Below are 25,236 nucleotides of genomic sequence, written 5' to 3'. Positions count from 1 at the left end.
TAAACCACTGAATTATATACTTTAAAATGGTAAATTTTATGGTATGTGAATTTTATCTCAACAAAAGAAAATGTAACCAGAGACTAAGTAGTTTTTATAAAAGAAGTAATGAGAGGTCAGGTAAAGAAGGCTACAGGCATGAGTTAATGGATATAACTTTGAAGTCGGGGCTTGAAATGCACCCTGAAGAGCTTGGAGGATTTGGATAGCAAAAGAGGAAGTGGGTATGGCATAACACCGTAAGGGGTATAAACCAAGGTATTTGTGTTACACAGAAGAGGAAGAAGTGGCTAGACTAAGAGGGAAAAAGACAAACTGAGTCTCTTGTTTTCATGGGGCTTCTAAACGTGCATATTTAACTAATTTGGGATCATGCTTTGTGCTGTCATTTTCATGGAATAAATTGTATATTCTTCTAGCCTGAGACAGACTTTTTTTTTCCAGCCAGAAAGCAAAAGCCTAAGGGCTGTCTCCATGGTACTTTTAACAGGTTACTGTAAGGATTTTAGTTCCCAGTATATGTGTTGAAGAATTTGCCATCATCTCTTTTGGTTTGTTTTATTAAGTCATACAAAGTATCTATCTGATATTTTTGTTGTTATTCAGAACAAAAATCTTTGATAATAACTGTTCCTTATGCTTGCCACTTTACACTATAAAAATCATTCATGTGTATTGCCTCATTTAATCCTCTCACCACACCTATGAGATAAATGGTATCATTCCCATTTTAAATATGAAAGAGGCCATATAATAGAGTGATTAGGAGCCGGGATGGAGGCACTGGAGTCAGAAAGCCTAGATTCAAATCCTGGTTCTGCTGTTTACTAATTGTGTTTGAATTTTGATGAGTTATATAACCTCTCTAGGTTATATGTTTTCTCTTGTGTAAAGTGGTAATTATAATATCATAGAGTTATATTTAAATAAGTGACAAAAGTAAAATTCCTAGAGTCATGCTTGGCACATAGTAAGCCCTCAAAAATACTGTTATTTATAGATCATGAGAGTTGAATGAGGTTAAGAAGTCCAAAGTCTTGTAGCTGGTAAGTGGTAGAGCCAGCAACTAATTACAGGTGTTCTAGATTCAAGTACCATTTTTCTAGTTGCTTTTACCAGATTTTATTATATACTTACTTATGTATTGCTCATACATTTATAAACCTTCATTTAAATGGTGACTAGATAATAAACCAGATATTAATAGCACAAGAAACTTTCTAACTTCCTTACAACAGAACTTTAATTCCTAAACCAAGTCTTTTGCTTCAATCTGCTGATAGCCACTCCTTAGTAGTTATAAACCAAATTATGAAAAGGGAAAATGACAAAGGAAAATACAGATTTAACATAATTAACAAAAATTCACTTGAATATGATAAAATAAACAATTAAAAGTAAATAACACCTGCAGGGAAAACTTGCAGTAATCACAAGGGTGACTGTCCTTAATTAATAAACATACTAGACTGATAGATAGGGAAAATAACTTTTTTCAAAACAAATGAGAAAAGAATAGGCAGTCGCAAAAGAAAGAAGATGTGACTGACAAGTATTTGGAAAACAGTTTAACCTCATCAGTTAATCAAAGAAATTTAAACTAAAGCAGGGTAATACACCTCTGATGATATGATTAACAAAATAAGAACATTTAAATTGTAATAAGCAAATTTAAGTTGAAACTGTTATTAGGGATGTGGTAAAATGGGACCCACATATTCTTTTTTTGTTTTTTTTGCGGTACGCGGGCCTCTCACTGTTGTGGCCTCTCCCGTTGTGGAGCACAGGCTCCAGACGTGCAGGCTCAGCGGCCATGGCTCACGGGCCCAGCCGCTCCATGGCATGTGGGATCTTCCCAGACCAGGGCACGAACCCATGTCCCTTGCATCGGCAGGCGGACTCTCAACCACTGCGCCACCAGGGACGCCCCTCTTTTTTTCTTTTTTTGACCATGTGGGATCTTAGTTCCCCAACCAGGGATTGAACCCATCCATACCCCCTGCAGTGGAAGCTCCGAGTCCTAACCACTGGACCACCAGGGAATTCCCGAGACCCACATATTCTTGATATGGGAATGTAAATTGATAAAACGATTAATCTCCATGAAGAACGTTCAAAAAGTTCCTAACCTTAAATCTAGTAATGATCCATCTGAAAATGTAACCCAAAGAAAAAATAGTAATTCTGGATAAAAATGTATGCATAGATTCATTGCAGGGTTATCTATTATAACAGAATGTTTGGACATATCCAACAAAAAGATAGTTAAATTATTGTACACTTATTGCAATATTATTTGATAAAGAGTTATTAAAAATTTCAATGACCTTGGAAAAAGATGATGAGATAACGTATGTTTGGGAGGTGGAGGGAAGAAGGATTCAAAATTGCAGCCCTGTGCCCTCTAGTGTCAAGCAGTAAACCTAGTCTTGAGGATAGTTCATTGTGGACAAAGATTTACTAAGTAACTCTTGAATGTTTGATGTACTGAACTTCTACCTGCTGTGGAAATAGTATAAAGAAAACCCCTTTTGAACCCAAATCCTCTTTGCCTTGTCTTAGTGACCACCCCATTTTTCTATTCTTTAAGTAAACTCCTCAGAAAAAATCGTCTAATGCTATTTCCAGTTTGTCATCTCTCAGTCTTTCTTGAACCCGGTCAGTCTTTTGGACCTAGGTCATTCCACTGAAATGAATTCATCAAGTCTCCAGTGACCTCCAGTGGTCAGTTCTCAGTCTTCATCTTACTTGACTTGTCAGCAGCATTAACAGTTAATCACTTCCTTTTCTTTGAAATGTCTTCTTCTCTTTGTTCCAAGAAGCCACATATTTGGTTTTACCCTTACCTTACTGGCTGCTGCGTCTGATCTTCCTTTGCTGGCACCTCTGCCTGTGATTTACTTTAAGTTAGTATGGTGAATTACATTATTTTAAAACTTGTGATAAAATACACATAACATAAAACTTACCGTTGTAACCATTTTTAAGTGTACAGTTTAGTGGCATTAAGTACATTTACATTTTTGTGAAACTGTTAACACCATCCATCTCCAGAATTTTTTTTCATCTTCCCAAACTGAAACTCCATACCTGTTAAACACTAACTCCCAATCTCCCCGCCCCTGGCAACCACCATTCTACTTTCTGTCTATGAATTTAATTATTAACTACTGTATGTACTTCATGAATGTGGAATCATACAGTATTTGTCCTTTTGTGACTGGCTTATTTCACTTATTATGTCCTCGAAGTTGATGCTTGTTGTAGCAGGTATCACAATTTCCATTTAAAGCTGAATAATACTCCATTGTATGTACATACTTACACTTTGTTTATCCATTCATCTGTTGATGGACACTTGGGTTGCTTCCACTTTTGGCCTATCGTGAATAATGCTGCTGTGAACATGGGTGTACTACAAATATGTGGTTGAATCCCTGCTTTCAGCTCTCTTGGGTATATGCCCAGAAGTGGAATTGCTAGATTATATGGTAATCGTATTTTTAATTTTTTTGAGGAATTGCCATACGTTTTCCCACATTCCCACCAGCAGTGCACAAAGGTTCTAATTTTTCCACGTCCTCACCAACACTTGTTATTTTCTGGTTTCTAAATTTGTTTTGTTTTGTTTTCTTTTGTTAATAGCCATCCTAATGGATGTAAAGTGGTATTTCATTGTGGTTTTGATTTACATTTCCCTAATGATTAGTGATGTCGAGTATCTTTTCATGTGCTTATTGGCCATTCGTGTATCTTCTTTGGAGAAGTGTCTATTCAAGTCCTTTGCTCATTTTGTTTGGGGTTTTTTTTGGTTGTCGTTGAGGTTTAACAGTTCTTTATTTTGAATATTAACCCCTTATCAGATATATGATTTACAAATATTTTCTCCCATTCCATCTGTTGCCATTTTACACCATTGGTTGTGTCCTTTGATGCACAGAAGTTTTAAATTTTGATGTAGTCCAGTTCATCTATTTTTGCTTTTGTTGCCTGTACTTTTTATGAAATATCCAAGAAATCATTGCCAAATCCAATGTCATGAAACTTTTCCCTATGTTTTCTTCTAAGAGTTCTATAGTTTTGCTCTTACGTTTATGTCTTTGATCCATTTTGAATTAATTTTTGTATATAGCGTAAGGTCAGGGTCCAGCTTAATTCTTTTGCATGTGAATATCCAGTTTTCCCAATAACATATGTTGAAAAGACTGCCCTTTCCTCATTGAATGGTGTTAATACCCTTGTCAGAAATCATTTTACCATTTATGAAAAGGTTTATTTCTGGGCTCTTATTCTACAAATTTTGATATGGTGTGTTTATTTTCATTCTATTGAAAATAGTAACTTCCCTTTTGATTTTTTTCCTTGAATCAAGGATTATTTAGAGGTATGTTATTATAGTTTCCAGATACTTGGGGATTTTCTTGATGTCTTTCTATTATTGATTCCAGCGTGATCAGAAAACATACTCGTATGATTTAAATTTCTTTAAATTTACTGAGACTTATTTATAGTCCAGATTATGGTCTATCTTTTTAAATGTTCCATATGCCCTTAAAAATAATATATATTTTGTTGTTATTCATGAAATATTGTAAAAGTATCAGTTAGGTCCAACTGATTGGTGGTATTCAGTTCAGCTATGTCCTTTCTGATTTTCTGCCTGCTGTATCTATCAATTACTGATAAAGGGGTGTTGGAGTCTCTGGGTATAATGGTAGATTCATCCGTTTTTCATTGTTGTTCATCTGTTTTCTTGTTGTTCTAGAGCTGGGCTCTAGAGCGCAGGCTCAGTAATTGTGGCACATGGGCTTAGTTGCTCTGCGGCATGTGGGATCTTCCCGGACCAGGGATCGAACCCGTGTCCCCTGCGTTGGCAGGCGGATTCTTAACCACTGCGCCACCAGGGAGGTCCCCAAAGTGTGTTTCTTGATCCACTCTGACAGTCTCTTTCTTTTAATTGGTGTATTTAGAGTTGATTTTTGACTAGCGATTTTTAATGTAGTTGGATTAATAGCTCCCATAGGTGTTACTGTTTTCTGTTCATTGCCCTTGTTTCCTTTTTGTCTTCTACTCTTTTTCTGCTACCTTCTGGTTTTAACTGAGCATTTTATATTATTTCATTTTTTCTTTTCTCTTACCATATCAATTATACTTTTTTTTTTTTAGTGGTTGCACTTGAATTTGAAATATACATTTACCACTAATCCAAGCCCAGTGTCATATAACACTATACCACTTCACAGATAATACAAGTACTTTATAACAGTTTCCAATTCCTAAAATCCCTTATAATGTGCTGTCATTCATTTTACTTACCCATAAACTATAATCATCTAATACATTATTGCTATTATTTAAAATTGTTGTCTGTTAGATCAATTAAGAATAAGAAAAATAAAAGATTTTATTTTACCTTCATATATTCATATTTAGGTCCAAGTTTCTGACTTAAATCATTTCCCTTCTTTTAAAGAACTTCTTTTAATATTTCTTGCAGAGCAGATCTATGGCAACAAATTCCACTGAATTTTTGTTTGAGAAAGTCTGTATTTCTCTGTCATCTGAAGGCTAACTTTGCTGGATTTGCAGAATTGTAGCGTGGTGGGGTTTTTTCTTTCAACAGTTAAATATTTCACTTCATTCTCTTATTTTTGTGTAATTTCTGAAGAGAAGTCTCAGGTAATTCTCATTCTTGCCCCTCTAGAAGTTGGGTGTTTTTTTTCCCCCTCCAGCTTCTTTCAATATTTGTCTTTGATTTTCTGCAGTTTGAATATATTCCTAGGTGTAGATTTTTTGGTATTTATCCTGCTCAGTGTTCTCTGTTTGGCGTCTGTCTTCTGTTTATTATTTAGTAGCCTTTTTTCTCCCAACTCTTCACTCCTTTTGGCCCTATCTTTAAATATATCTGGAAGATAACTAATTCTTACCACTTCCACTGCTACTGCTTTGGTCCATATTGCCATCTTTTGGGTTTCATTTGCCTTCAAATAGTTCTCCCTGCCTCTGCCCTTGACCTCCTCCTTCCTTTCACCACACGACAGCTAGAGAGATCTGTCTAAAAGTTCAGTGGGAACTTGTCATCCTTTGATCAGAACCGTTCAGTGAGTTCCCATCTCATACCAAGTAAAAGCCAAAGTCCTTACTATGAGCTAAAAGCCATCTTTAAGCTGTCTGTTTCATCACTTACCTTACCTCCTACTAACCATCTCATTACTTCCCTCCAATTAGGGTGCCATCCTTTCTCTTTATAGAAGTCACTAGACATCTCAAGGTTTTTCGATTTCCTTTAGATGTCTGCATGACTCTGTTCTCTTACTTACCATTCATTGCCTTTAGGTCTTTACTTGAGTATCACTTTGTTTCAAACTACAAATCTTCCTGCCCTTTGAACTCCCTATACCCCCTTTCCTGCTTTACTTTTCTCCAGAACACTTTACCAACTGACCTGTGTCTGGCAGGAGAGAGTATGGCACAGTGGAGAAAATGGAATAAAGGCAGTTTGGCTGGAGCATTGAGAACGAGAGAGAGAACATTGTGAAATGAAGCTAGAGTGGGAATTAGGGACCAAACTGTGCCGACTCTTGTAGGCCATGTTAACATTTTCTGGCTTTATCCTTAAGGGTAGTGGCAAATCACTGAAGTATCTTAACTGGAGGGATTTGGGAAGAGGGTCACTATCATGAGTAAATAAGTATTTTTATAAAGATCATTCTAGCTTCACTATGGGAAAAAGATTGGGAGAGTGAGGGGAATTAGATGTGAAGGGACCCCATGAGAGGCTATTGCAGTGATCTAGGTATAAACTTATGATAGCGTAGTCTACTGGGGGGGGGGGTTGATGTCCATCCAAAAAAGAATGTTTGAAACTGATTCTTATCAAGAAATCCATTTATAAACATATGTGGTCAGCAATTCATAACTCTTAATTGCTAAATTAAGATCTCCCATTTATAGAATCTCCATTTAGTTCCATTATGAGAAAATAAAAATCTCTCACCCAGTGTTACTCTTCTTGAAAATAAATCCTAGAAATTCTATAAATCAATAGTCACATTTTTTTTTGGTATATTTCTTAGCATTAGGCACAGAATCCAAGATCCCTGATTAAGTTTAATTTTCATTTAATGGCCAATTTTTAGACCTGATCAAATTGATTTGTCTCATGAAAGCAAGCTTTAAATAATTTTCTTATTACGTTTTTCTGACCTCCTCTCATCTCAAATACTAAGAACTTGGTTAGAACTAAGATTGTCCTGAACAGGATATTTTAAAGACAAAGGTGTCTATGCCTGTATTATTTCTTTTCACAAAGCCAGTAACCTCTGGCAACAGGAACCGTCAGAGTTTTTGAGAATCAGAAACTCATGACTATCTGGCCATGCTAAGATAGATTTGAAGTTCGTAAAGCAAACAGGTTAATAAACTAGGGTCCTAGTAGTAGTTTTCTAATGTGGCAGTGTTTTCATCAAACCAAAATATTGATCCTCTGTTTTCACTTTAGGAGGGGAAAGCATTTTAACTTCTCCCATGTTTTAAGCATTTTATAGGTACCTAAAATATGTTATATTGTTTAATTATCAGGAACCAGTGAGGTATCTAATCCAGCTTTGTTTCGTTAATAAGGAAATTACATATTAACAAATAACTTGCCCAGGCTCACACAGGGATCCAGGTATGCCAGGGGTTCCTTTCGATCAGGGGTTGTTAGTTTGGGTTCCTTGGTCTCCACTTCTCCCTATGTGTTTACATTTTCAAAGAACTGATGACCCTTCAATTCAATAAGGTTCAGAATCAATAAATTTTATTACGCTGCCTCCTGATTTGGGGTTCCTAATCTGACAGTACTATCCACTCTTGTCTTACATTACCTTTCCACAATTCTTCTCAAAATATTGATACCAGTAACACTGTAGTTACAGTAGTAAAGCAGTGATAGTAGTAGTAGTTGTTTTTTAGCCAGGCACTGTGCTAAGAGCTGTATATGCATTATCTCACTTGGTGTTCACAGCAAAGTTGCTGAACTATGTCCCTTACTTTAAGACTAATCCTCTCTATGTCTCAAGTCCCAAGCCCCATTCCTTGCCCTCCTAACTGGACTCCCTGCTCCAGTTTCTCATTCCCTTTGTTCCTACATCCACAGTTCTCATAAAAGTTTGTGGGTTTTTTTCTTTTTTTTTCCCTCAAATTATCTATTCAAAAACCTTAGGTGACTTTCCTTCTCTGATAGGAAAGTTTCAAGTTCTTTGGCTGTCATACAGGGACTTTGGTAGCTTGCTAGCCTGCTTACTGTTTAAACCACATCTGTACTCATTCCTTTCCCCCTACCTTTCCCCCAAGCTTTCACTGTAAATTCTCAAGCCACCTAGACTTTTTCTTAATAGTTTTTTTTTTAAATTAGACTTTTCATTCTCTTGAATCTGTGCGTTTTTTCCATGGAATTCCATGTCTGTAATACTCCTACCCCACTCCCCTTCCTCTGCCTGACCTTCAAGAAATATATGTAAGGCATACGGTGAAAAATCTCCTTTCTTTCCTTGTCCCCTCATTCCTCAGTTTCCTTGCAAAGGTATTCTATGTGTATTCAAGTTTCTATGCACATATATGAGTAGAGGCAAGTTAGCATGTTAAGAGTGTGAACTCAGGAACCAGGCTGCCGAAGTTTGAATTGTGGATTCTCTTCCTAGATGTGTGGTTTGGGCAAATTGCTAGTACCTACCTCATAAGATTTTTGTGAGGATTTCTCACAGCAGTGCCTGGCATGTGGTAAGCTCTCAGTAAATGTACTATTAATATTGTTTGTTATTGTTATGTAACAAAGCATAATACATTGAAAGAGAATGGCATTTAATATCAGGATAGGTTTGAGTATAGCTGCCTAGTTACTTTGCCCCTAAGTCATTTAACTCAAGTTAAACCTTGGATGGTTTCCTTATCTTTATAGTGGGGGAAATCATATACAGTTTTGATTTTGGTGAACTAAAAAATATAAAGGAAAGAGCTTTGTACATGATAAAATGCTATATAGAGGTTAGTTGCTATTGGTCACATCATTTTACTTTTCCTTCCAGGAAGGATCTCAGCATTTCAGTTGGTTATAAGAAGTGAAGTAGTCTTTAAGAATAAAGATTTCAGAAATTTGTGACAGGTATGCTGTTTTGCTTTAGAAATTATTTTAGATTCATACTTTTTCATTAGCTATGGCTTGCTTTAGTGTTAGTCTTAAATTTTAAAATTATGATTATATAATTTATGTGGCAATGCCCTTAAGGGGATAAAGTTAAATACCTCTTTTTATGGAAATGTATCCATCAGGATTCTAGAATTGATATACTTTGCATAAATTAGTAAACTTATTAATTTAGTAAGCCTTTTAAGGAAAAAAATTTTTTTGTCAACATAGAAAGTATTAGTCACAGCCTATAAAATTTTCTTCATGGTTTACAAATGTTTTATTTGCCTGCGATGATAAAGATTGCTAAAGAATATTCATCTTACTAAGTAGATTGTACTACATATAAAAAGCAGTCTGCTTTGATGTAGTTTTTTTTTTTTTTTTTTGCGGTACACGGGCCTCTCAGTGCTGTGGCCTCTCCCGCTGCGGAGCACAGGCTCCGGACGCGCAGGCTCAGCGGCCATGGCTCACGGGCCCAGCCGCTCCGCGGCATGTGGGATCCTCCCGGACCGGGGCACGAACCCGTGTCCCCTGCATCGGCAGGCAGACTCTCAACCACTGCGCCACCAGGGAAGCCCTTTGATGTAGTTTTTGATGATTTACTCTGTTGCTAAAAAAGAATAGGTGCTCACTTTTTTTTTTTTTTTTTTTTACAACTCATGGAGCACATGTCCTGCTCAAAGGCACAGTGTAAGGAATACTTTTGGATAATGTGATAGTCTCCCGTCTTCTGTTTAATAGAGGCATTCCCAATATTCAGCATTTAGGAGGAAAACTTGTAGACAGAGGTTAGTAAGTGGTAGAGCAGGATTCTAGTCAGGCAGTATGGATCATAAGTTCAAGCTTTTAAACATTTCACTATAATGTTGTGAGAAACAGAATGAGACTATGAACAATTACCAATAGCTTTGACAAAATAATAAAAGAACTTCTGGAAATGAAAAATATAAATAAAAATTTTTTAATTCAATAGATAGGTTTAACAATAGATTAGAATTCATGAGCTGGAAGATGACCTGAAAAATAAATTAACCAAAATAAAGAGACACAGATGGACAACATGTAAGAGAAGAAATGAGAATTAGAAAATTGGGGCAGAAATTGCTAGATTTCCTTGATTTCTTTCTCCTTTTTAGCAATAACTGTATTAGTTGGATGCTTTGCTATCCAGCTACAGCTTCCATTTCACTGCCTTTCTGATAGTGAGATTTGACTCTGTGTCAAAGTTTCAGCAATTTGGAGGCAAGTGGAAGTTATGTGTGCATAGGTTTTAGCCTTACGGTTTATGCCTATAAGAGGAATGAGATACTCCATTTCCCACCTCCTTCTTCCTTCCCATAGACTGGAATGTGGACACAGTGATGAACTATTTTTAGTTAGGTAGAAGAGGGCAATACTATAAGGATGACAGAGCAGCAACAAGATGTAAGAGCTTAGCTCTCTCAGACTGCTAAGCTGCCAAACCAGCCCTGGACTGTCCCTTTCTACTGTCATGTGGGAGAGAAAAAAACCTTGAATTTTGGTCAGGCAATTGTAGAGTCTCTTATTGCATCAGCCTAGTCTTGTATTAGTCTTAACTAATACAAGAAGAGCATGAGAAGATCTACCAGTTATCAAAGCAGAATATAGATGTGAAGAAAAGTCAAGTAAAAATAATATTTGAGGAGTTTATAATTAAGAATTTCTAAAATTGCAAATGACACAAATTCAAGAAGTCAAATCCTAAACAGGAGAGAAAAAACTAAACCTAAACACTTCATAGTTAAATTTGCATATAGTCAGGGACCTTAAAAATAGCCAAAGGGCTGGGTTTCTGGTGGCGCAGTGGTTAAGAATCCACCTGCCAATGCAGGTGACACGGGTTCGAGCCCTGGTCAGGGAAGATCTCACATGCTGCGGAGCAACTAAGCCCATGCACCACAACTACTGAGCCTGCGCTCTAGAGCCCACGAGCCACAACTACTGAAGCCCGCACGCCTAGAGCCCGTGCTTCACAATAAGAGAAGCCACCGCAATGAGAAGCCCGTGCACCGCAATGAGAAGCCCATGCACCGCAACAAAGAGAAGCCCCCGCTCGCTGCAACTAGAGAAAGCCTGCGCACAGCAACAAAGACCCAACACAGACAAAAATTAAATGAATAAAATAAATAAATAGCCAGAGGGAGAAGACGGATTACCTTCAAAATATCTACTATTAGACTGGTTTATTGAAAGGAAAAACTTGAAATCAGAAGAAAAGAATAACTACAGTGTGCTGAAAAGAAATAACTATTAAAGCTAAAATACCTTTCAAGGGTGTAGGTACATAATAAAGTTTTCAGAAAAATTAAAACAGAGATTTTTATCTCCAGTAGAATATCATTAAGACAAATTCAGAAAGATACACTTTAGGTAGAAGGAAAAAGATCTCTGATGGAGGCTCTGAGATATTTGTTGGAAAAGAAGAAAGGCTGAAAATTAACGAGCCAGGAATTCAATCTAAATTAGAAACAGGACAGAATAAAGAAAGGAAGGAAATAATAGAGATAAAAGTAGAAATAAAGAAATATAAAACAAGTGAACAATGAAGGATCAACATAGCTGAAGCTGATTCTTAGAAAAAGACTAATAGAGTTAACAAATCTGGTAAGATTGATCAAAAGAGAGAGAAGCCATAATAAACAATAAGTTTGAAAAAGGAGATGTAACTACAGATGCTACAGAGATTATTATAAAAGAAAAATGTACTCACTAATACATTTTTTAAGGAATAATTTCAAATGGCAGGTTATTGCATGAGTTATCATAATAGTATAATAAGCCTTTCAAGACCACTTGTCAAATTTGCCAAAAATTTTTACTCCTGAAAAAGTAAGATGGTTGGATTAAATATTTTAATCCTTTACCTGAATTCTTAGAGAATGTCAAGGGTACAATGAATGGGATAACTGCCTCAGTCATAATTTACTAAAGGTTTTAGTAAAAATTTGTTTGGGGATAATTGATGGGTCAGTGTCTTCTAAAGCAGTAGAATTTGTGTTCCTTTTTTGATACATAAAGAAGTAGGGAAGTGTCATTTAGTAAGGAAATGTAAGAACCTAAGAAATTGTGGAAACCTTGTGCTTTTAAAAGTTTTTTTTTTTCCACCAAAGATAATATTTGTTTTTATTATTATTCTGTGAAAGAAGTAAGGTAATCTGATAAATTGGGACTAAGTTAGGCTGGTAGGACAATCAAGGAAAAAATATCTTTAAGAGATGAGTGCCAAAGAATAGAAAGGAATCATTTATGGACAATTTTTCTGGAAATAATATTTCCAAAACATGGGAGAAACAAATACAAAGGCCCTGAGGCAAGATGAAGCTTAACTACAATCAAGGAACAAAAAGAAGCTAAAAGGTTAGGTCAGGAGATAACCACACAAATTTACACCAGCTGGTCCCTAACTTCAAGTCTACATGGATATATTCTTTTTTTTTTTTAACATTTTTATTGGGGTATAATTGCTTTACAATGGTGTGTTAGTTTCTGCTTTATAACAAAGTGAATCAGTTATACATATACATATGTTCCCATATCTCTTCCCTCTTGCGTCTCCCTCCCTCCCACCCTCCCTATCCCACCCCTCCAGGCGGTCACAAAGCACCAAGCCGATATCCCTGTGCCACGCGGCTGCTTCCCACTAGCTATCTACCTTACATTTGGTCCATGCCTCTCTCTCGCCCTGTCACAGCTCACCCTTCCCCCTCCCCATATCCTCAAGTCCGTTCTCCAGTAGGTCTGTGTCTTTATTCCTGTCTTACCACTAGGTTCTTCATGACATTTTTTTCCCTTAAATTCCATATATATGTGTTAGCATCCGGTGTTTGTCTTTCTCTTTCTGACTTACTTCACTCTGTATGACAGACTCTAGGTCTATCCACCTCATTACAAATAGCTCAATTTCGTTTCTTTTTATGGCTGAGTAATATTCCATTGTATATATGTGCCACATCTTCTTTATCCATTCATCCGATGATGGGCACTTAGGTTGTTTCCATCTCCGGGCTATTGTAAATAGAGCTGCAATGAACATTTTGGTACATGACTCTTTTTGAATTTTGGTTTTCTCAGAGTATATGCCCAGTAGTGGGATTGCTGGGTCATATGGTAGTTCTATTTGTAGTTTTTTAAGGAACCTCCATACTGTTCTCCATAGTGACTGAACCAATTCACATTCCCACCAGCAGTGCAAGAGTGTTCCCTTTTCTCCACACCCTCTCCAGCATTTATTGTTTCTAGATTTTTTGATGATGGCCATTCTGACTGCTGTGAGATGATATCTCATTGTAGTTTTGATTTGCATTTCTCTAATGATTAATGATGTTGAGCATTCTTTCATGTGTTTGTTGGCAGTCTGTATATCTTCTTTGGAGAAATGTCTATTTAGGTCTTCTGCCCATTTTTGGATTGGGTTGTTTGTTTTGTTATTGAGCTGCATGAGCTGCTTGTAAATTTTGGAAATTAATCCTTTGTCAGTTGCTTCATTTGCAAATATTTTCTCCCATTCTGAGGACTGTCTTTTGGTCTTGTTTATGGTTTCCTTTGCTGTGCAAAAGCTTTGAAGTTTCATTAGGTCCCATTTGTTTATTTTTGTTTTTGTTTCCATTTCTCTAGGAGATGGGTCAAAAAGGAAATGTAAGAACCTAAGAAATTGTGGAAACCTTGTGCTTTTAAAAGTTTTTTTTTTTTTAAGTTTTAGATACTTGTACCAAAAAGTGATGGCACAATACTGAAAATGATCTATAATTTAGTGTTTTCTTTTCTTTCTCTTTTAAAAAAATATTGTCACCAGCCCAATAGTTCATATTCACACTGTTCTATTGATTTAAACAGTGTGCTTAGAGAAGATGTTGACTTATGGGGACAAGTGCCTTATTTTCTGGAGGAGCAGTAGAAATAGTAGTGGTAACCTCTGTGGATAGGCACTCTGAAGCACACCAGTACGTAAGAAAGTCCTAGGCTGACAGACATCTGTGGGCCTGGAGAGCAACTGGTACAGATTACAGCAAGCTACAGGAAGGATTTTTTTTTTGTGGGGTGGAGGGTGGGGAGAAGGGAATGAAATTCATAGATTATCTGGCAGGTTTGGGTGGAAAATACGTTGGTAGACAATTCCAGAATAAACACAAGTTATATGAAAAAGGAAATGTAATCTTAATATATTACTTTGCTATGTGTTATTTAAGAGCTAAAATTCTCATCTACCATAATAGCAATATGTAAAACTAAAAACCAAGAGATAGGAGTATAAATATCTTATTTAGAAGTATGGAGAGCACTCAAAGAAAGAGCTAGAAGTTTGAAGTAGGTTAAGGGGATATAGTTACTGCTCTTTTTTGTTTTAAGCCTTTTTTTGTAATGCCTGCTAGTAGTACTAATTAGCATATATTACTTTTAGTTTAAGAGAGTGTAAGACCTAAAGCTTTTGGGTAGGAGACAGAATGATTACAGAATTTGAAACTATCATCTGAAAAATGAAATAGGATTGCTTATTGAAAAAGAAGATATGGCAGGTGGAATAACTGTTTTCAAATATTTGAAGGAGCATAGACTGGAAGAGGAATTCTCTTTTTTCTGTTTGGCATCAGAGACAGAGACCCAGTAAGTGGCCACTACAAAGAAACAGCAATGTAAAGAACGTTCTAACAATTAGGTTATCCAGAAATGGAATGGACTGTTTTGTGAGCATAGAATTCAAAGGGTTAGATGACCATATCTGGAGATGTTTTTAGAGTGAATTACCACAAAAGAAACACTTACTATGGTTCAGGCATTCTGTTGTTAAATACTGACTTCAGTATTTTAAACAAGAAAAGACAAAACCAGCTATTCATATAACATGTTATAGGATTTGCTACATGTAAATTAAATGTATTATTTTCTAAGTTTGTCATCACAGTCTTCATAGAATAAGCTTTTATCATTTGTGGTTTGCAAATGATACCTTTCTCTCCTGTTGTTTATTTTTCATATTCTGACTCTGGTTGAGTTGGTCAAGTTTTCTTTGCTCGTTTTTCCTCTGGTGATTTTTAAGTTATATTATTTAGTTGTTGACATTACATTTTTCACATGTTTAGATTTATATTTTTTTTAATGTATAGAAAAAGAGAGACTCAGTATCTTTATCCTTTTCCCAAGAAGAGAAAACCTTTAACATGCCTTTCTTCCTGTCTCCTCCCAAACAAAAAGATTGAGATAATCAGTTTTATTTCCAGCTTTTTATACATATTTTAGTGATAATTAGATACCTAACTATAATTTTTCCTGATTTATTTATTTGTTTGCTTTATTTGCTTGGCATATTTCTTGTTCTTACACCTTTCTGTTTCTTGAATCATTTTCCTTTTTTGTGTTGGAGTACCAACAACTCCAGTAATTTTTTAACATCTTTATTGGAGTATAATTGCTTTACAATGGTGTGTTAGTTTCTGCTGTATCACAAAGTGAATCAGCTATATGTATACATATATCCCCATATCCCCTCCCTCTTGTGTCTCCTTCCCACACTCCCTAACCCACCCCTCTAGGTGGTCACAGAGCAGAGCTGATCTCCCTGTGCTATGCAGCTGCTTCCCACTAGCTATCTATTTTACATTTGGTAGTGTATATATGTCCATGTCACTCTCTCACTTCATCCCAGCTTACCCTTCCCCCTCCCCATATCCTCAAGTCCGTTCTCTACATCTGCATGTTTATTCCTGTCCTGCCCCTAGGTTCTTCAGAACCATTTTTTTTTATTACACATATATGTGTTAGCATATGGTATTTGTTTTTCTAGTAATTTTTGATATGTATTTTTATTATCATTTAGTTCTAATTATTTACTTTCCATCTTGATTTCTTCTTTGACCCATGTATTATTTAGAATTATGTTGTTTAACTTACATTTTGAGATTATGTATATTTTTGTATTGGTTCCTAGTTTAATTGTAGTTAGAATGTACGCTTTGTATGATTTCAGTCCTTTGAAATTTGTTGAGACCTGATTTATGGCCCAGCATTGTCTGTTCCAGTAAATAATCCATGTGGCAATTTAGAAAAATGTGTAATTTGCAGTTGTTGGGTGTGGTGTTCTATATATGTCTACTGGAGTAAGTTGATTTGTTATTTGGTCAAATCTTTTACATATCTGTACTGATTTTTATCTTCCTTTTCTATCAGATACTGTTATGTTAAAATCTAATCATGATTGTGTATTTGACTAGTTTTTCCTTTAGTTCTGTCAACTTCTGCTGTATGTATTTTGTCTTGTATTTTAATTTTTCCTATTGAACATTTACTCACGTAATTAGTGATATTTGGATTATCCATTATTTTCAATTTGTCCATCTCTTCTTTGTTCCTTCCTTTTTTTCCTTTATTCCTTCTGTTTTTAGTTATCAAACCATTCAAAATGTAGTGGCTTAAAACAACCCGTTGTTTCTTGAGTATGGAATTAGGGAGTGGCTCAGCTAGGTAGATCTGGCCTAAGGTCTCTCCTCTGGGTGTTGCAGTCAAATGGTGGCTGTCTGGGATCATCTTCTACACTCACAGGTCTGGGAGGACTCACAGCTGGGGTTCCTCCAGCAAATTTGTCCCATCTCTGTGGTCTCTCCAAAGTGGCAGCTTCAGGGCAGCCTTACAGCCTGGGCCCAAAGACATGGCTGCAAAGAGAAAGATCCAGGAGGAAATTCTGGCACCCTTTCTAGCTTCAGAAGTCAGACAACACCACTTCTGCTATATTTTATTAAATCTTCCCATATTCAAGGGGAGAGGAATATGTTTTTCTCTAGAAGTTTTTTAGGGTGAGATTTATCCTTCTTACCTCTTTCACACTTTCCATCTCCCCATCCTTTTGTTCTTCTCTGTTTGGGTGGGTTCAGTATATTGGTTCACTAACCTGCTTTTTTCAGCTATATCCATTTTTCTCTTCAGCCCATCTACTGAACTTTTTTTTGATGCTCATATTTTTATTTTCTAGGTTTCCAAAGTGTCTTTTACATAGATGTAATAACTTCACAGGTTTCTTTAAGGATATTACATTTATTTTATAGCGTTTTATAGGCCCTCTTAACTCTGTTTTCTTTGGTTTTTGTTCTTCTGTTTGTTGAATTTATTGCCTCTGTCAAGGTGTTTTCCTCAAATCTGTGATTAATTGTCTGCTCTTTTTGAGAATCCCTACTGGCCTCTTCTATTTACAGGAGCTTACCTTCTTTCATTTGGGAAGGGGTAGGAAGTGCTATTGGGCTGAGTATACCTGGTTTTAGAGTGTGAAGACTAATTTATAAACTTCATTTGTAAGTACATTATGTCTGATCACTTTATCCCTATGTACATCCTCTCCCCAAAATACTAATCTTGAGAAGAATAAGAGGAGAAGGTATCAAGGAAGATATTCTCTCAATGAGATAATGTGATTTTATGTTACAAAAACAGTTGATGTTGCATTATGATGTACTATGAGGAACTTTGTTCTTTATTTTAGAAACTTAAGTCTTACCATCATTTCCATATTTATTCACCACTATCCCCACCCATCCCCAACATGTTGTGGTCAGTTGTCACGTTTAAAATATTCACAGCTTCTGTAAATATTTAAGTATAACCAACAGTATAACTGCTTGTTAAGCTTCAGTGTTCCTTAATGTAAAAAATTTTTTCTCCAAAATTTCTTGTCACAACTAAATTTCCTTTAATGAATTTTGTTTCATAGGTTCAATTGTGCAGGAGAGACTATTTCATCTTTTAATTAGTTTAAATATTTAAAAACAGAAACAACAAAGTTGGGGTCTATTTGCATCACAAAGAAATCAAATTGTTACTTTATGAAATTTAGAAGTAGTTTTGCTGAAGTTCGAAGAGTGAAAAAATGTTATAACTTAGACCGTAGTGTTAGGGATTCAAGATTGACTTAAAATGTAAACATAGTGTAATGTTTATTCTTGTCCTCCTTATTTGTCAGGGAATCTTAACCAGAGTCAGAAATTTTCTGGTGCTGTGTTGGGAGTGCACGGCACAAGAGATTTCCATAAAAAGGCATGGGATTTGCTTGGAAGAACATAGTAGTTTTCTAACTTGGCAGTAATGAGTTAGAACTAACCCCCTTTAAAAAGAAAATATTAATCTACATTATTCCTCATTGGGTATTTGTATGTGTTTTCTTATCTGAGCTATATTATTCTTGTATCTGCATTTGTGCATATGTATATACATTTATAATCCATGGTACTTGTTAGGTGTAAAGAAAATAATTTTCTATGCATACAGTATGTATGAAAAATGATTTTGGAAGTCGACTCTCTTACCCCTCGAGTTGAGTAACGGGACAAATATCTTGTTCTTACAGAGTACCCAAAATAATTTGGCAATCTCTGAGTGCTTTTCCCCAAATTCTATTGCCCTAGGAGGCAATTTGGGGAGCATAAATAAGCCTTACTATATTAGGATTCCCTCTCGAAAGGTACACATTTTTGGATGAGAGAGGTGATGAATTCATATCTTGTTAAAATGACAGCAATCCTCAGACTAAGAATCACTGGGGGCCTTGAAAGGGGGTTAAGGATATGAGGATCTGTCTGGTTGAAAGAACCTTGAACATTATACTTCCAGTTCCCTTCCCTTTCTTGTGCTATTATTGTAATATATTTTACTTCTATGTATGTTGTAAACCCTGTGGTACATTGTTATTTTTGCTTTAAGAGGCCAAAAAAGTCTTGTAGATTTACTCTCACCATTTCTGGTACTTTTTATTCTTTAGTAATGTCATTTCTTTTTCTTTTTTTAAATTAATTAATTATTTATTTATTTTTGGCTGCATTGGGTGTTTGTTGCTGCGCACGGGCTTTCTCTAGTTGTGGCACGCGGGGGCTACTCTTCGTTGTATACTGACTTCTCATTGTGGTGGCTTCTCTTGTGTGGAGCACAGGCTCTAGGCACGCGGGCTTCAGTAGTTGTGGCACACAGGCTCAGTAGTTGTGGTGCACGGGCTTAGTTGCTCCGTGGCATGTGGGGTCTTCCCGGACCAGAGCTCGAACCCATGTCCCCTGCATAGGCAGGTGGATTCTTAACCACTGTGCCACCAGGGAAGCCCCAATTGTCATTTCTTTATGTAGATCCACATTTCCATCTGTTATCATTTTCTTCCACCTGAAGAATTTTTTTTGCTTTTTTTTAAGTGCAGGTTGGTGAACTTATTTCTTCCCCCAGCTTTTCTCTCTTTTTTTGGATCTGAAAAAAAAAATTATTTCACTTTCATTTTTGAAGGATACATTCATTGTATTTAGCATTCTAGGTTGACCATATTTTTCTTTAAGCATTTGGAAGATGTATTTTCTTCTGTCTTGCATAGCTTCTCGAGAAAGTCTATATATTTTCTTAACTTTGTTCCTCTGTGGCTAAACTTTTTCCTTTAGCTTCTTGTAAGATTTTCTCTCTTTGACAGTTTTTCAGGAATTTGATTATTGTGCCTTGTGCTTTTCTTTGTATTTATACTAAGGAGAGGGCTCACTGAGTTTCTTGGATCTATGGATTTATAGTTTTTATCAAATTTTGAAAGTATTTTATTATTCAACCCCACCCCCACCCCATTCCAGTTACACACATATACTTGATAGCTGTGGTTTTCCTTTCTTCTTTTATTTTTCTTCTTCCTTTTCTTTTCTCTCTCCCTCTCCTTCCATCTCCCCACTCTTTACCCTCCTCATCAACTTTTTTCTATCTTCATCTCAGCTCCTCTGAAATTTCCTTCTGCAGTATTTAATACAATGTTAATCCCATCTGGTTATATTTCCATTTCACATACTGGTTTTGAACACTAGAAGTTCATTTTGGTTCTTTTATGTCTACCGTTTCTCTCCTCATATTTTCATTAAATCCTTGAGCATATTTATCATAGCAGTTTTAGAGTCCTCATTGGCTAATTCCATTATCTCACTTCTGGGTCTGTTTCAGTTGACTCATCCCACCCTAGTTTCAGGTCATATTTTCTTTCTTTCTTATGTGTCTATTAATTTTTATTGGATGCTGTGGACATTGAAAATTTTATATTGTTGAATGGTGGATTTTTTTTTTCTTTAAAAAAATCTTGGACTTGTTCTGACAGGCAGTTGTTATCTATGGATTGACTCAATCCTTTTGAGGCTTATTTTTAAGCCTTTTTAGGAAGCATGTAGAGTATTTTTTACTCTAGGGTTTGTTTACTCCTGTACTAAGTATGAATATTCTGGGGTTTCAAGTGAATTGTCTGTTTTTCAACAAAGAAGACTCTTCTGGTCAGAATGTCAATATTTCCCAGCCCTCTGGGAATTGCTCAGCTTACAGATTCCTATTTATTCTTTGCCTTACCTCATGGAGTTTCATCCTGCATGCCTGGCTTAGTGTTTGGCCGCAGACTCAGGTGGACCCCTGTGCAGATTTCTGGAGTTTTCTGTGCATAACTCCCACTTCTCTGGTAACTTCTCTGCTTGAGTTTTTTCTCCCTGCATCACAATCTGAAAAGTACCTCTAGGCAGAAAGCCAGGGCAGGTGTAGGTCTCACTTCATTTCCTTCCCACCTCTCAGAGATCACAGTGCTTTACTGCTTATTGTCCAACCATGTCTTGCAAACAGTTGTTTCATATATTTTGTTTGGTGTTTTAGCTGTTTATTGTGGGATGGAAAGTTCATTCCTATTTACACCATCATGATCATTGGAAATTCTTTTGTATCTTTTTAAGATAATCATGGAGATAAAAAATAAAGTTTATATTTATTCCCCTCCCCCCGTCCCAGCAATTTGGGCCTTATGAAATAAACCAGCAGTACCTACCTACAGAGTTTCAACAATTTCATCTACATTTTCCCATTTGTATCATAATAATATTTGAGGTAACAGTTTATGTGGTTCACCAATAATACAATAATGAACAAAACAGTATAGAATTACATATGATATTTTAAGCAAATAAAATAGCATTTTCATTATATTCAAGCTCATGAGTGAACTTTTCAAAAAAGTATGTAAGTTTAAGTGATAGCTTCGTAAAGAGCTCGTGATTGTAGCTATAACTACTAGTTTTAATCATCTTATTTTCTGATCAAATACGAAGTAACATGAACAGGCTAATGATTGATGACTAGTCAAAGATAATCTGTAATGAACTAAAATGCCTGGCAGTGATCCTATAAATTTGTATTAAAATATTCATGGTTTTGTTGTATAGCCTCTGTCTTCCTCTTGATAGTTTTAAGGGAAAAAACAAACAAAAAACAAAATGTCATGTTATTTCATGTAACAGTTGTACATTCTTAGGCTATTCTTAGCATGTTTATTAATCTTTGATTTTTTTTTTCCCCCAGATTGTCAGTATTTAAAAAGACCACATCATGCGTGAGTACAAGCTAGTGGTCCTTGGTTCAGGAGGCGTGGGGAAGTCTGCTCTGGTAAGTTAGCCACCTAACTATAATTAATTAATATAATGCAAGAAGAACGGTGATATTTTCTTGCTTTACAACTTCTAGTCGCTCAAGAGAAAAGGTGGCAGTATGTTTTATATGCCTAATATCTGGCCTACCAGGGTACAAGGACTCATTCAGTAACCATGGATGTGTAGTTTTATAATGGTGGCTCATTCATTCTTTCATTTATCAAATATTTATTGGCTACCTATTTTATGTTAAGCACTAGTGTTTGTGATTCAAAGAGGAATAAAAATTGTTTTCATTGTTAAGGAACTTACATTCTAGTGTGGGAGACTGATTATTACAAGTACCAGTGGAGTAACTCCTGCCCTACCCCCATCCCAGACTTAAGTGGAATAAAGGTCATTTTTTTGTACACATGCTGTATTTATTTAGGAAGTGTTCATTGAGCGTCTATAACGTCAGACTCTAAAGTTACAACAGTGAACAAAAACAGTCACAGTCTCCCTCACAGAGCTTACATTATAGTGGAGGAGATGTAATAGATACACAATTAATCAAAGAACTACTTGATTATAATTGTGAGAGAGATACTTTGAAAGAAAAGTATATATTGTTAAGAGACCTCTATGACAAGGGAACCTAAATTAGCATTTGAACAACTGAGAAGGGTCACAGTAGCTGGGATAGGAGTGAACCGGGAAGAAAGTAGAGGGAAATGAGGTGAGAGATAAGCAGGGGCCAGATCATGACTTGAAGACCATGTAAGAACTTGGAATTTATTCCTAATGACAATGAGAAGCTGTTGAAGTAGGGTTTTGGGAGGGTGGTGGTGGTGACAGAATTGGATATATGTTTTAAAGAGAGCACTTTGTTCTATCAAGAGTAATTTAGAAGACAGGCAGAGAAGATGTGGGAAACAAGTTGGGAGTTAATGCAATACACCACATTATTGTTTGTAGAAGCTTATATTAGCAGTGAAGAAGAGAAAAGTAGATGTTTTGAGAGTTAAATAGGAGGTAGAATTGACAATTAACTTAGTGCTAGATTGATATGGGGACTAGGAGAGAAGGAGCTGTTGAGGGTGACTCCCAAATTTCACAGTCAAGCTACTGATTTTATGAATGGACCATTAAAGAAGTAGAAGGAAAGCACTGGAGAATGAGCAGATTTGAGAGTGAAAATCAAGAGTCATGTCAAACGTCATGTGCTTGTGAGATGTTCAAGTAAATACATCAAATAAACATCACATCCTCAAGACAATAGCTTAAAAGAGAGACTTGTGGTATGATTTGGGTTGCCATGAATATATCTATGGTATTTATTTTATGGGAATTATGTTACTGTTAGGAGTGTAATTTAGTACCTCTGTGGTGAATGTTTGCGAGTATCTGTTATTTTATTATTTTTTTAATTTTTTTTTATTTTTTAACATCTTTATTAAAGTATAATTGCTTTACAATGGTGTGTCAGTTTCTGCTTTATAACAAAGTGAATCAGTTATACATATATCCCCATATCTCTTCCCTCTTGGTATCCGTTATTTTAAATGCATGTAACTTTCAATTCAGCAAGTCCCTTTCTGGAAATGTATCCCACACATAAGTTCACATATACAAAATGACATGGTCAAGGATGTCTATTACAACATTCTTTACAGTGGCAAGAGTTTGGAAACAACCTAAATGTCTACCAGTAGGGGCTAAATAAGTTTTTAATACGTATTTTGAGTAGAATCCTATAAACCATTAAAAAGAATGCAGCAGCTCTGTATATACTGATAATTAATGATATCTAAGCTGTATTACTTAGGAGGAAAAAGATACTAAGCAGTGTAGAGTACCATATGTGTTTTATAAGAAAGGAAGAATGAGGGGGGGAGATATTATAAAAGAACAGAGGCTATTTTTGCAAGGTTCAATAAGCTGCAGATAACATATCAATTACTTCCTTGGGAGTGGAATTGGAAAAGATGGTAAATAGAATTAGTTACCATTACATATGTTTTTGTGTCTTTTGCATTTTGTCCTACGTCCATGAATTACCTTTTTAAAATAAATAAATTAATTTAAAATCCATAGGAATTAATGAGGTTGTCTAGGGAGAGACTAGAGAGAGAAGAGAACTCAGGACTGGGCTCTGAGTACCTCTCAACATTTAAAGAGTAGGTAGGATTGGAGGATCCAGCATAGAAGAATGTATCTTGTACTTGAATGTAAATAATGTACCTTTACTTGACTGCTCAGAAGTCATAGCATAGTAGCTGGATGTGATAAAAGCAGCTACAGTAAGGTGATGATGCCATAACCATCCTGGGGTGGGTTGAAGAGTAAATGAGAGCTGAGGAAATGGAACCACCATTATAGATAGCTGAAGAAGTTTACTATATTCAAATTAATCTATTTAATTCAAGCTAAAATAGTATATAAAATATTCCTCTGGCTAATTGAAGTGTGAATGACCTCAGTCCACATTCTTACCCTTGCTTTTAGGCAGTGATGTACCAGACCCCGTTCTAAAGCTATCTAGGAAATATTTCACAACCATCTTCTGTACTTCTTTTCATTTACTGAATGGTAAAATACCTAGTTTCCCATCTTTGTTTATAGAAATTTTAGAGATAAAAGTAGATAATCTGAAAAAGATGAGTAGGTAATGTTTTCCTATGCAAAGAGTAAGGCTTTGGAATCAGGAAGGTATATGTTTGAATCTCAGCTGGCAAATCAGAAAAATAACTACTTCTGGGGTGAATATGAAATTTGAATGTAATTATAAATTTAATAAACTCAATAAATTTTAATTCCCTCTTCTGTTTTCCCCCACAATTAGAAAGACTGTTCAAGACTTTTTAAAATTTACAATGTTTTGTCTCTCTCCTTTGAGGGTATGAGATAAAACTTGCTATAGATACATAGAGGGGTAATAGGAGTTTAAATACTGATAAATTTTCACGTTTTAGTAGATTAGAATCCATGTCCTTATTTGTATCCTGGTAGTATTTTAAAACTTAATATAGTAATTATTTAACAGTGTAATGTCAGCAGCAGCATTGATGACAGTTTTTAACATGACCACCTCCTTTCATAAGTGTACTCTTAATTATGAATGTATCCTTATATTGAAAAATAATGACACTTCACATTTGCATGTTTACGCAGAGTTTTCATATAATTACATTTAACCTTTACCACTTTGCGAAGTTAAGTAACATTTAAGAGGGGCTGATTTTTCTTTTAAGTCCTTAACTTTTGTCTGCTTTTTTTAAATTTCTAGACAGTTCAATTTGTTCAGGGAATTTTTGTTGAAAAATATGACCCAACGATAGAAGATTCCTACAGAAAGGTAAAATATGAAACTTGTATACACATGCTTACAAGTAGTTTCTTATGACTTTAAAACTTGATCCATGGAATTGCTTTTTTGAAAATAGTTTTGAGAAATGATACAGATGTTCTGTATTTGTTTTTAAAAGTTTCACCAAGACAAAATACTTTTCGTAGAACACTGCTTATTAGCTATAGAGAGCTCCATGTTCTGTTACTGATTAGTAATCTGTTCTTTAATGTACACATTTTCCTGGTGGGAATTCTTTTAATGTAGAAAAATTGCATATAAATAGGTATATTTTTGATTACTCTTTTTGTGAACTAAAATTGAGAACACTT

At 35.6% G+C, this 25,236-nt stretch overlaps 1 protein-coding gene across 5 annotated transcripts in view; it reads left to right on the top strand.

Moving 5' to 3' along the window:
• The window catches only part of RAP1A (RAP1A, member of RAS oncogene family), a 74,038-nt gene that overhangs the window by 30,517 nt on the left and 18,285 nt on the right, over window positions 1-25,236 (top strand). For 3 of the 5 annotated variants that reach the window (XM_060301347.2, XM_030869023.3, XM_060301358.2), the window contains 2 exons: window positions 21,509-21,592; window positions 24,845-24,913. In XM_060301347.2, coding sequence (XP_060157330.1) covers window positions 21,536-21,592; window positions 24,845-24,913 — 126 coding nt within the window. In that variant the 5' untranslated portion in view covers window positions 21,509-21,535. Of the gene's footprint in view, window positions 1-9,095; window positions 9,146-21,508; window positions 21,593-24,844; window positions 24,914-25,236 lie in introns of those variants that run through there. The other 2 variants (XM_030869024.3, XM_030869025.3) reach the window with 2 other exon arrangements.

Source organism: Globicephala melas, chromosome 1, assembly GCF_963455315.2.
Source record: "Globicephala melas chromosome 1, mGloMel1.2, whole genome shotgun sequence".
Taxonomy (NCBI): Eukaryota; Metazoa; Chordata; class Mammalia; order Artiodactyla; family Delphinidae; genus Globicephala; species Globicephala melas.
Note: the sequence above shows the minus strand (reverse complement) of the source record. Positions and strands in the feature narration are given on the sequence as shown.